The 12220-nt window shown below is 36.4% G+C and overlaps 1 protein-coding gene and 1 long non-coding RNA gene across 2 annotated transcripts in view; one reads left to right on the top strand and one right to left on the bottom strand.

Annotated features, from left to right (window-relative positions):
- Nucleotides 1-9925, top strand: part of LOC139362300 (uncharacterized) — a 46346-nt gene extending 36421 nt beyond the window's left edge. The window contains exons 4-5 of the long non-coding RNA XR_011620898.1: nt 7813-7895; nt 9842-9925. This is a non-coding gene — a long non-coding RNA (uncharacterized lncRNA). The remainder of the gene's footprint in view (nt 1-7812; nt 7896-9841) is intronic.
- The window catches only part of LOC105463508 (dachsous cadherin-related 2), a 269926-nt gene continuing 259470 nt past the window's right edge, over nt 1765-12220 (bottom strand). The window contains exons 17-20 of the mRNA XM_011710642.3: nt 12009-12139; nt 9877-10163; nt 8715-8847; nt 1765-6677 (exon numbers count right to left, since the gene is read on the bottom strand). Of these exons, the coding sequence (XP_011708944.2) occupies nt 4054-6677; nt 8715-8847; nt 9877-10163; nt 12009-12139 (3175 nt within the window). The 3' untranslated portion in view covers nt 1765-4053. The remainder of the gene's footprint in view (nt 6678-8714; nt 8848-9876; nt 10164-12008; nt 12140-12220) is intronic.

Below are 12220 nucleotides of genomic sequence, written 5' to 3'. Positions count from 1 at the left end.
GTTTCTTTTATGTCTAAACTTCACAAGATAGACATGTATATTGTGGGGAAGGCAGAGAAAAGGAAAAAACCAAACCAGATTACAGAAGAAATTTCTATTCCTTTGGCGTTTTCTAAGATATTCTATAATATTTTGATAAAATGTTTAAACTTACTTTCTCTCTGCTTTGTGATTGGCTAAAATCACAGTACTATTGTAGCATTCTCACCTAATGGGTTCAAGGCTATGTATCACATCCTTGCATTACAGCATCCTCTGTGCCCGCTCACATATGTACTCATTCATTCAAAAACCATCTGTACCTCATAATGCAAGTGGAGACCAGGCCCTGAGGGTTTACTATCTAACAACAAAATCCATTTATTTAGTTTTCTAACCAAAATAATGTTTTCTCATTCAAGAGATGTACTTGTGCATCTGCTATTTATTTGGCATGCCTTGCCCCTCTCTATTACTCACTTCACAGTTTTGGTTTAGCAAATGCATGGGGTGAAATGAATAAAGATATGTAGACCAAAACAGTAGGAAGTGTTAATTGTCATCAACTAGCCAAGTTCTGAATTTGTAAGAGATAGGTATAGTTTGATACTCCAGCCACTTTGGGCTGGATCTTCCTAAGATGGCCACATTCTTCAAAAGGATGAATCTGTGAAGGGCAAATGACTCAGAAAAATCTTCATACACTAAAAGTTACTTTTTACAAGTCCTTACCCATCTACCTTCTTGCATTTCTCTACTTGTGTCCTAATTATTCATTTTAAGATTTAATTGTCTATTTCTCTTCTGTCCCTCCCTGCCTTTCTCCCTCCCTTCCTCTTTCCCTTCTCTCCTTCCATCTTTATAATGGGTAAAAACTCCCACTGAAATGCTAGTTTGGGTCCTAAGCAAATCTTCTGCAACTCCACTGATCCCAGTCTCCCTCCTGTACAAGACCATCTTCCATTCTAACGTCCTTCAGTTATGGCCAAATAGATGACTCTATACCTTTGAGCTCAAGTAAAATACGCTGTGACAATAAACTCAATTAGTTTATCTGGAATATCACGTGAGAATACACTGACCATATTACCGCCATATATTTTATTGCTTTGAAGTGGATTATCTTAGATCCTTAGTTATGTCTTGCTATTTAAAGTTAAGGCATGTGTAGAATAGAAGAACAAATGTAACAAAGTGTACATTTGCATGAAAATAACTTTAAGATTTACAATTAATTATCATTGCTATAACTTCTAGAAAACACAGCAAGGAGGGCTAAAGGTGAGGGTACTGAGAAAAACAAATCCTGTCTCAACTGGACATCTATTATAGATTGAATATGAATACAGGGAGGCAGCCAGTAATGTAGAGTGCATTTGAATAATTTTTAAAAGAGTTAAATGATCAAGTCCCTAAGGATACAGCATTTTTCTTTTTCTTTGCCCAGGAATCTGTTTTGGAAGCCAATTCAATGATTACTACTAGGACATGGAATTTTGATATCCATTTGGTACTGATTTACACCAGTATTTTTAAGGCTGCCAACAAGAAAGTCCAGAATTTCAGGCAGCCAAAATTCCACAAGAGACAACTGTCTTTTATTTTATAGCTTATGAATTTGGGACTTAATATGATTTTCCACTAACAAGTTCTGTACCCCCTCAGAGTGCTAAAGCCAGTGCACAGATCAGCAAAGTAACCCAGAACATATGAGGCAAGTTAATATTAAACTTGAAGGAAAAATGTACAAATTATATTGTTTACTTAGGAAAAAAAGCACTCTAGTTGAAAGGGCTGACATACGATTTATTGCGAACACTTAACCAGCGTGTTCACATTTTTACCCCCAATCCCACTTGTAGTACTTGTTTGGTGGCATTGTGGCACTGGATACAAATTAATAAATCCATCAATTAAAAATCCATTAACTATTGGTAAAAAGCTCTATTATATGTCTTCTGTTTTTATGAAATGGCTAGAAAACATACAGAATCACATCCATAATGGGTAAATAAATCACAGTAATAAATAACTTAGGGAATAGGTAGACGAAAAACTCTTTTTAAGCATAAGTAAATGAAGAACCTGTTTAATTTAAAAACAACAAAATGTTCTTGGTTTCCGGAAATAATTCTATTGTGAAAAAAACTTCCATATATAATTAAGAAAAAAATAGTATAGGGTTTCTTTCTATGCTCAAAGCAATGTTTTCAAAAGAGTCAAAGAGATAATAAATACTGGAACACATAAATGATTAAAAGTGTGTGGGTTTTTTTTTTTTTTTTTTTTACATAAGTCATGAAATCTTCTTCCCCAGATGCCAGGAAGAAAAGGAGAAACATATATCAGTCCCATAATATTTAAATTTTCCACTCCTAAAGGATTTTTCCTAGGATTTCAGGCTTATTCAAAAACCTTCATGTTTCATACAATTTGTAATGTAGCTTTATACATTTGTTGTCAATCTGAGTCAGCATAGATAGATAATAGAAAATATCAGCATAGGAAGTGGTAGGATTATTTATCTAGAAAATCAGATATCAAACACTGCACCCTGCAATATTTTTTTAGTAAAGAGAAATTATGTCACAAAATTTCACAGATGAGGCCTATGGAGAAGAACACAAAGGAACTATTTCTGTAGTAGAAGCCCATCCTAACTACTAAGAAAGCTACACGATACCCTTTATATTTCACATTAGAATTCCTAAACTGTTAGCCTAACACCTGGCCCTGGTGCTGACCATGGGAGGAGGACTTCTGAACCACCATCATCAGGATGCACTCCGCCTTCCTGAAAGGGATGAGAATCTGCAAGGGATTCCCAGGCTCATTAGAAAGAAGGCTAGAGCATTGTATTTGAGCACCATCTAGCACTGCTATATTTCTAAAACAGTAATTGTACAGAGTCATTTTAACCATGTGCCAAACTGCTCCATCTAATGACAATTAAAGCTGTACACAAGTGTGAGCGAATGGTAAAAAGACTTCTGACTTCTGTTCTTAACTTTTATAGTAGAAACATTTCCATAAAAAACTTATTTTAAAAATATATTGCTAGATTATGACATTTATCATTAGCTAATAACATGATTTTTTTTTATCTACACAAACTTTAAAAACTGACATTGAGTGGATAAATTATTTCACACACAAGTTACTGTACCTAGAAGAAAATAAAATGAAGAAATTGCTATAAATTAACCTTTGAAGTTTAATGTCTTTACCCACACCGACTTATAAGACAAGCCCTGAAAAAAAGCCATTCTGTTTGTAAAGAAGGCCAAGATACTGTCTCAGGTGGTAGCAAACCACACAAATATTGCGAGTATCAATCCTGGCCCTCTATCAGGAATGTGCATTTCTGGTTTATTTAATCAGGGATAATTATTTATATTACCTACCATTATAAATCTTATTTGTTTCTCCCTATTGGCACAGAGTTATGACAAATTTCATTCTGAAATTTTTATTAGTTTTCCAAAAGACTCCACATTGAAATTCAATTATGGCTAAACTCCACAGGTGTGGTATAAGGGGAAAGATGGAGAAATGCTCCTCTAACTATATCAGATCCACCGACTGTTGCTTTATCTTAAAACGAAAGTTTATCCCTCTAGACTTCCCCTCTCTGTTATAATATGTTTTGACCTAAACTCATTCCCTATTTAGCCTTTACTAATTTGTTTTCGATATAGCAGTGTGACCAGCAGCAACGTGACCAGAGTACACTACACTTTGTTTCCATATAAACATTCAGGCAGTCAGTTAAGTTCACTGTGTCCTTTGGAAGTCTAATCATACAGACAACAGGTCTGACAGAATATACACTACTTGATATATACAAATGTGAGTCCTGAGAGCAACACATAAAGATTAAAAGAGGAAATAACTTTTCATTAAGGCTGGAAGAAATTTGAGAAACTTTAATGGGGAAGTTTTAAAAACTCTTAACTAAATTATAGTACTTGCTTTTCTAATAAAAATGAGCCCAATATCGAGTTGCTGGCTTGAAAATGTTTTGTTCATTCATTCATGACCAATGGTGAGCAGGTACTTGGCATCCCAGTTGTTTTATATTTGAACTTCATCTTCTGCTTTAAGTTCATGGCATGTACCACTGACGTGTGTTCCTAATAATTCTCCTTCTGACAACAGTGGAGACAAGGCAGGAGACTGCATGGTCAATAGGGAAAGAGATGGAGAAAAACTGGGAGTCATGGCTTCTGGCAGAGAACCGAGATGGTAAGGGATGGGAGAACGTGGGTGTTTTGGAGGCACCTGCCCCAGGGTTACTGCCGGCATTCTTGGTGGGACTGCTTTAATCCCAGGCTGGGCTACTGCTGTTATCAAAGGGGGTGGAAAAACAAAATATTTCTTCTCTTTTGGAATGCCAGGAATATGCAAATGTTCATCCTTTAGTTTTGCGATATCATTAAACACTGAGGCAAGAGGTTGAAACTTGGGTTCCCAACTGAGAAGATAATTCCAGTGATAGTTGCCTCTTCCATCATGATCAGAGGTTGTCTGAGTTGAAAGAGCTGCACACCTTACTTCCTGATCACCTGAAATAAAGACAGACTCTTTTCTAACGTCAGCCAGGATGCTCTCTTTTGCTTCTCTCTTCTGAACTGTCTGGGGTAACACATTATTTTGAGCACAGGTGGTGCTGCAGCCTTCCCCTTGATCTCCTTCCCCAAATGTTTGGCTGGCTTCTGCTGTTTCAGCAGTCACCATCACCTCGGTTTCCCCAGATAGGCAGGAGAGCTGGTCTGAGTCCCTCGGGATACCCGAGTCTGGCACCCTGGACTCGCGGTCACTCAGAGCTGAGTCTGAGCCCTTTCTGTAGGGATGCTCATTTATCCTCTGGATTTCTTTATCTTCTGCAGTTTCTCCTTCCACAGAACAGTGGCCACTGGAGTTTGAGTGTCTGTACTGATTGACAATGTCCTTCTCTATGATACTTATTAAACTCAACCATTCCGGTGTGGCATCCACAGGGACCACCTCGTTACTGCAGTCATCAGTTTTCTGGAAGGCTTTGAGCACACTGGCATCCTGGGTCATTCTCAAGTTCATATCTAAAGATGAGGTTTTTTTCTCCTCATAATTGTTTATTGTGTCTTTTTGTTTATGTCTTAAAATCAGTACAAGTAGAATGCAGATGAGTATCAGAAACACTAAAAAGGAGACCACCAGGCTGATTGAAAAGCTGCTGGCGAACACTGCCAAGGGTGTTCCTTCAGAGGAGAAAGACACATTCACAAAAACAGTGCAAGATGCAAACCTGGAGTCTGGTTTGGGACTATGAGCGATTATTTTCATTTCCATGGTGTCTTCTTTGTTGAGTTGACTTTTTATTAGAGGAAGGGCTCTAATCAAATAAATATTTCCATTGGTTTTATTTACTGAAAAGAAAGGAGATGAGGTTCCAAGGGAGTAAAGAATGACTCCATCAATACCAGCGTCTGCATCTGAGGCTTCCACTCTGCCGATCAACTGTCTGTCTTTATTCTTTTCTGGGAGGGTGAAAAAATACTGATCTTGAGTGAAAATAGGCTCAAATTCATCTACCCCTTCAATATCCACCCAGACCACCAAGGAGGCTGTTGCATCACCTTTGTCTTTGGCTTGGACTGTGAGGCAATATTTATTACCATTTTCATAGTCAAGGATTTGCTTAGCATGAATATCCCCTGTCAAAGGGTCAATGAGGAAGAGATCGTGATCATAAGACATTCCGTGAGTGAGAAAACAGGATGATATAATAGAATAGGTCAATTTTCCATACGGACCTGCGTCAAAATCGAGAGCACTTATAGAGCATATGGTAGAGGAAACAGGCAGATTTTCTGGAACACTACAGTTGAAGCTTGAGAACATAAACTGAGGTGCGTGGTCGTTATCGTCCAGGACATTGACAAACACAACTGCAAAAGAAAAGTGTTTCTTTTCTGCATCTGAAGCTTGGACAGTTAAGGTGAATTTTGCCATTTCTTCATAATCCAGAGGTTTAACCAAATAAAGAACTCCAGTGTTTTCTTCTAAGTAAAAATTTCCCTTCTCATTTCCAGAGATGATGTGGTAGATGATTTCTGCATGTGACCCTGTGTCACGGTCATTTGCTGAGACCACAGTGATGTGACTCCCTAGAGGGGTACCTTCCTTGACATGGGTGTGATAGCTCAGGCTGCTGAAGTTTGGAGGATTGTCATTGACATCAAGTACTTGTATTGATATGACAGCTGTGGAACTCAATGGAGGGCAGCCACTGTCAGATGCCAGAATGACAAGTTCATGGTTTGCACTTGTTTCTCTGTCCAGACTGTGAAGCAACACAAGATAACCAACTTGCTTATAAGGATATTCTGAATGAATGAAATTAGTTTCCACATGAAAATTGTTCTGTAAATTACCACTGATGATGGAATATTCAACATATGTGTTTTCATGGGTCCAGTCATGGTCGATGTTTGAAAATGTAACAAGCGTGCTTCCAATCAGAGCATCCTCACTTAGGCTAAGATTATAGGATTTGACTGTGAATTCAGGGGCATAATTGTTCATATCTTGTATTCCTATCTCCACTAATGTAAGAGATCTTAGGTCAGGATTTCCACCATCACTGGCTTCAATAAGAAATTGAGTTGTTGATATTTTATCCAGAAGTAATATGGGACTGATAGTAAATATTGTGCCTGAAAAATAAGACATAGCATTTCAACACTGTGAGATGAAGTTTTGATGATCCATTTAATCAGCAGTTGATTATTCAATGTCTACTAATATGTGTTTAATTCTTTGTTAGATTTGTTAAGTCACAACCAATGATGACTCCAAATAGAAACACAAATTATTCTATTTATATGTTTATAACATGTAAGATACAGAAATAATATTCATGACATTCACTCTGTGAAATATGTGTGCTGCTTGAGGTTACTTCTGCCACAAATTTCTCTGAATTTAATTTTTTTATAGTAAGTTGTTCCACTATTCTTAAAAAAAATATTTTTTTGTTTGTAAAATTTGTACCCCATTTTACTACCCACAAACACATGTATAGAGATATTCTGGGATAAAGATACTTATTCTGGAAATAGTTGTTGATACTCAAGCCAAATGAAAGCAGTAAAAATGATAATGCTGAGTTACTATTACACTATTGCTTAATTAGAGAGATGAGCTTTTCCTACAGATCATGCAAGTCGGTTTTTCCCTTATTGCTGAAATGTAATTAATAAAGTTTATTGTACTAAATACAGAAATATATAATTTTTATAAATATGTGTGTTAAAACATTTTTAAGATAAATATGTCTTAAGGATGGTCACTAAGAAAGAATACAGAATGCTGACATTTAAATGCCACGTTTTCAATTAGAGTCCCACCATGAGCTAAATTGGCCAGCATTCAATGTTTTAAAAATATTTGAATCAATAGCTTAGTGTGTTTAATGTTTTAAACATTGCATTTAATGTTTTTAACATTGCACTTAATGTTTTAAACATTGCATTTAATGTTTTAAATTAAACACTTAATGTTTTAAAAATATTTGAATCAATAGCTCAGTGTAAAATTTGTCAGTAGCACGTCAAGTAAAAGTGTTGCTAAGGATTGAATGCTCAGAAGGACTGCCTTGAACACTGATTTGCTGTGGCCAGGGTGGCAGTTGCCATCATCTGAGACTAGAGAAAGAGATAGAGACAGATAGACAGAGAGAGAGAGATGGAGAGAAAAGAGGGTGAGTGGTCGGGTGGGGATAGAGACTGAAGAATAGAAAAGCCAAATTCCTGATATGCTTGTATTCATGCAGTGATTGTTCATCCATAGGCAACATGATATATGACGTACTTCTCCATTTACGACACTTGGTGGGCTTCGTGCTGGTATTTTGGGACGAATTCCCCTTTCAGGTAATCCCAAGGTTAATTTTTAAATGAACTCTCACTTGTGAAATGATGCAATAGTGGATAGAGATGGGGAACACAGAGTGTGATGCCTCCCAGGCCCTGTTATTTTCTAGTGTGCTCTGCTAGGGACATTGTTTTGCTAATTATTCATCTTTATAAAATTTAGCTTTTAATGTCCACTCACTGTTCAACTTTCTGTATATACTGTTTAATTGAATGTGGAATCACTTGCCTGAAGGCATTTCACAACCACAAAAGTCTTGGTCTCTGATGAAAAGACAAAAAGCCTTGGGAAGCATCAAATAAACCAAAACACCACAGTGGTTTCTAGTTGGTAGAGATGCTTAAATAATTTTCCTTTTTAAATTATTCTTGTGTTTATTGAATATATAATGATATTACTGATTTTTTTTAACTTGGCTTGGGAAAAAAGCATCCAAACTCTAGTAATATGAAGTCTTCAGCACTAACTTAATCCGTTCAACATCATTTTGATTCTGGCTGAATCCTGGGATAATTGCCTGAACTGTGCTTGGTTGGGCAGATGAAACTGGGTGTTTATTATATTGGGGTCTCTGAATTTGTGAGCATTTACCAGCATTTAAAGAGTGACATTTACTTTCTAGCCACTGAGATGTTGGAGAAGAGAAATAACACTGGCATTTGCTACCACAACACTTGATGTGAAGAGTAATAAAACAGTTGTGCTTATAATTCCATGGGGGGTGGGGAACATTTTTAGAGGCATTTAGAAAGGGTTATTTCAGGTTTCTACTTTGAAACCCAAACATATGAGCATGAATGCAACTATAAATAACTCACCATTCTTAGGATCAATGGAGAATTCCTTAGAAGAGGATATAATTCTGTAAGAAATGTTCTCATTACTTTCTAAGTCTGTAGCTGACACAGTCAGCACTGAATAGCCCACAGGTGTTGATTCAGGAACTGTGACCTGAGGGAAAAAGAGAAAAATAGGGACATTGTACTTAAAGGCTGAAGGCCTCTGCCTCCCCAGTTCAAGTGATTCTCCTGCCTCAGCCTCTCGAGTAGCTGGGACTACACGTGCCTGTTACCATGCCAGACTAATTTTTGTATTTTCAGTAGAGATGGGTTTCACCATGTTGGCCAGGCTGGTCTTGAACTCCTGATCTCAGGTGATCTGCCCGCCTCAGCCTCCCAAAGTGCTGGGATTACAGGCGTGAGCCACCACGCCTGGTCAGAAAAAAAATAAGTTTTAAAAATAATTTTATTCAGTTTTTTTTAACTATGAAAAAAAAGTTCTTCTAAACTATTTCTATGCGGCAGAAGATAGTTAATACATTCACTAATATATTATTACATTACGTGCATGGCATAATTCAAGCAAGCCTTCACAGGGGATCATTACTTAGGTTACCCTCCCCTTGTGTTTACACTTAAATTTTGCATTTGCTACCTTCAAAAGTTCTGGAGTCCATTTGCGAGTATTGAGTTGAATGCTATCCTGGCCCTTACTTCTACATATAGAACATATACTACGCTCTACAAGCTAAAATTTCCACTTTATAGTTTTCTTCGTAATTTTTTTTCTGTAAAATTTTAATCAATGCATTCCAAAAATATGCCCATGAAAGAAAGAATTTTCCCAAATTAACTGCAGATAATGCAAACAATCTTATCAGTGGTTTTGCAAATATTAGGCAGGTTCAAATTGTCATGACAAACTGGACTACAACCTCTAAAAACTAAAAAAAAAAAAAAAAAAAAAAAAAATACATATGTAGTAAACTAAACCGAATGAGACATTCATTTCCATATGTACTTATAGACTCCATGATATTAAGTGCAAAAACCCACAGCATTAACTTAGGGACTAAAAACAGTAAATGCTGTCTCTCTGATGAATAAAAACAGTAAATGCTGTCTATCAGCGATGGAAGACTCACATCATTCTCTATTCTTTCTAGTTTTGGCTGTGGTTTCATCTCTTTAAGCCCTTTACCTGATAGAAATCTCGAGAAAACACTGGTGGATTATCATTGACATCCAGCACACGGACTACGAGTGCTCCCTCTGTGCGGTGCACTGAATCAGAAATTTGGATGAGCAGCTTATATTCAGTCACTTCTTCAAAATCCAATGTTTTCACCAACACCACCACTCCAGTGTTCTGATCAATAGCAAACTTGGTTCCAGGATTACTCTCTTTGGCAAAACTGAATATGAAAGCTGAATTCAAATCCACATCGTGAACTGACACGTGAGTCACAATTACACCAGGCAAAGAATCTGAAATAGTCATGACCAGTGTCAGTCTCCATTAAAATTCATCCTTTGAAATACATTTCTTTACTAGTTCCATCCAAGTATTTTTATTCTAAGTCCAACATGATTTGCTCTTTCTTGGCCTGATTTCTCATACAAAGCTCATTATGCACTGAACAAAAACTCTGAAGAATTTATGAGACCAATAAAAGTGAAAATTCACCACTGAGTAGGGAATTGAGGAGGTAGGGTATATTCAGTTTTTATATGACATTATTTTCATTATATGCTTACAACACAATTCCAGTACCAAGAAACATCCTAAGCCACTTATTTATAATATACAGTTTCTGTATCAAAATCATATCTTTATGGGGGATATGAATGGGATGAAGGGTATTACTCAGGACATTAATACAAAACATGGCATTTTCAAAAGTAGGCCAGATTTAAATATTTGGGCACTAATGTTCAAATTAGATATTTATTTATATTTGTTTTTGTACAATTATTTATTTTGGAGTGGTGCACACACTGCTTCCTTTTATTAAATCTGACTCTCAAAATTATTAAGACGATAGAAAAACAAAGTCTACATAGTACTAGTGAGTAAAGCAAATCTCAAATAGTATTCACCAAAAAATTACAAAAGAGATGACATGTTCAGTGCCTCACTCACCACATATGTTCTCTAGCCTAAACGGCCTGTGAAAAGGACTTTGTTTTTAGCTTACAGATATGTACAGCTAGAAAGAATATGCCAAGATGCTCAGAATAGTTCCATTGTATATGAAACCCATAATTTTCCATTTTCAAGCTTGAACACTCTCGATGTGCACCAACCACACCATACCCTATTCAGTATGTTTTGATTTATGTAGTTTCTTCTTGTGATATATTTATATTAGGCCCATTGCTATATTTTAACACTAATTGCATGTGCTGAAAAGCAGAACCTTCAATAAAATCAAATGAAAATATATCAAATATGCAAGAGGCAAAACTGGAGAATTTATTTGATTTGTAGGCTATTGATAAGATTTGTAGATATCTCTATGCATAGACATTTCTGGAATATTTCCCTCTGTGAGAGTGATGGTTGTAATCTGTTTAGAAAGTGAGCATAATAAAATATTAGAAACATTTTAGGAATTAATTTAGTATTAAGAGTGAAGTAGAGAGGCAAGCAAGGGGCCACCATTATTTTCAACTTCAACTATAAAGACTTAGGTCGTGTTTCACCAGCGTAGCCATTGACTGTGGACAACTTTGGGTCCACAGACTATGGGATCATTGTATAACCCACAGACCCAAATAGTGAAGATTAACCAGCATCTCACTTAAAACTTTCTAGTTTCAACCTCTACCATCAGTGTGGTACAAATGTTGAAGATAAGGTTATTCTGGGAAAAATGATGGCTTTTTGCAATAAACATCTAATTCACTTCACTAATTAGTTGTTATTAGTATCCTGAAAAGACTGACAGAGCTATGAATGTTGATTCTTCTTAGATGAGGTTCACAATGGTTATCACAGCCAACAAAATATGCTTCTTCATAGAGTGGATATAATTTGTAAGAAATGTCTGCATTATAAACAGATACTATAAGGGATGATGGTTGGAGCATGGGGACTTGGCCTCCAGATGATCTGAGTACAAATCTCAGCTTTAACATTTTACTCCTTTGACATTTAATATTTAACTTATGACCATCCATTTTCTATTTTGCAAAATGAAGACAAAAATGATCTAGTTTGCACAGTTGTTGAGGATTAGCACTCATGTTAATACAGTGTCTGGCTAAAGAAAATAGTAAAAAATATTATACAAGTTAATCAAAACCACTATGCCAAATTGTCACACTTACCTTCTGCAATTTCTACTGCCTCAGAGGGGAGAAAAGCTGGGGCATTGTCATTTATATCAGTCACCTGTACCTTGATTATAGTCGTATTAGAAAGCCTGGGCATCCCTTTATCTGTGGCTTGGACAATCAAGCTGGTTTAGAAAAAGAATCAAGGAATGTGATTCATCATCCAGGAATTAGAAAAACAGCATAAATATCAAATATCTAGTTGA

The sequence above is a fragment of the Macaca nemestrina genome, chromosome 3, assembly GCF_043159975.1.
Source record: "Macaca nemestrina isolate mMacNem1 chromosome 3, mMacNem.hap1, whole genome shotgun sequence".
NCBI lineage: Eukaryota > Metazoa > Chordata > Mammalia > Primates > Cercopithecidae > Macaca > Macaca nemestrina.
The sequence above is the reverse complement of the archived record's forward strand: the minus strand, read 5'-3'. Positions and strand labels throughout refer to the sequence as shown.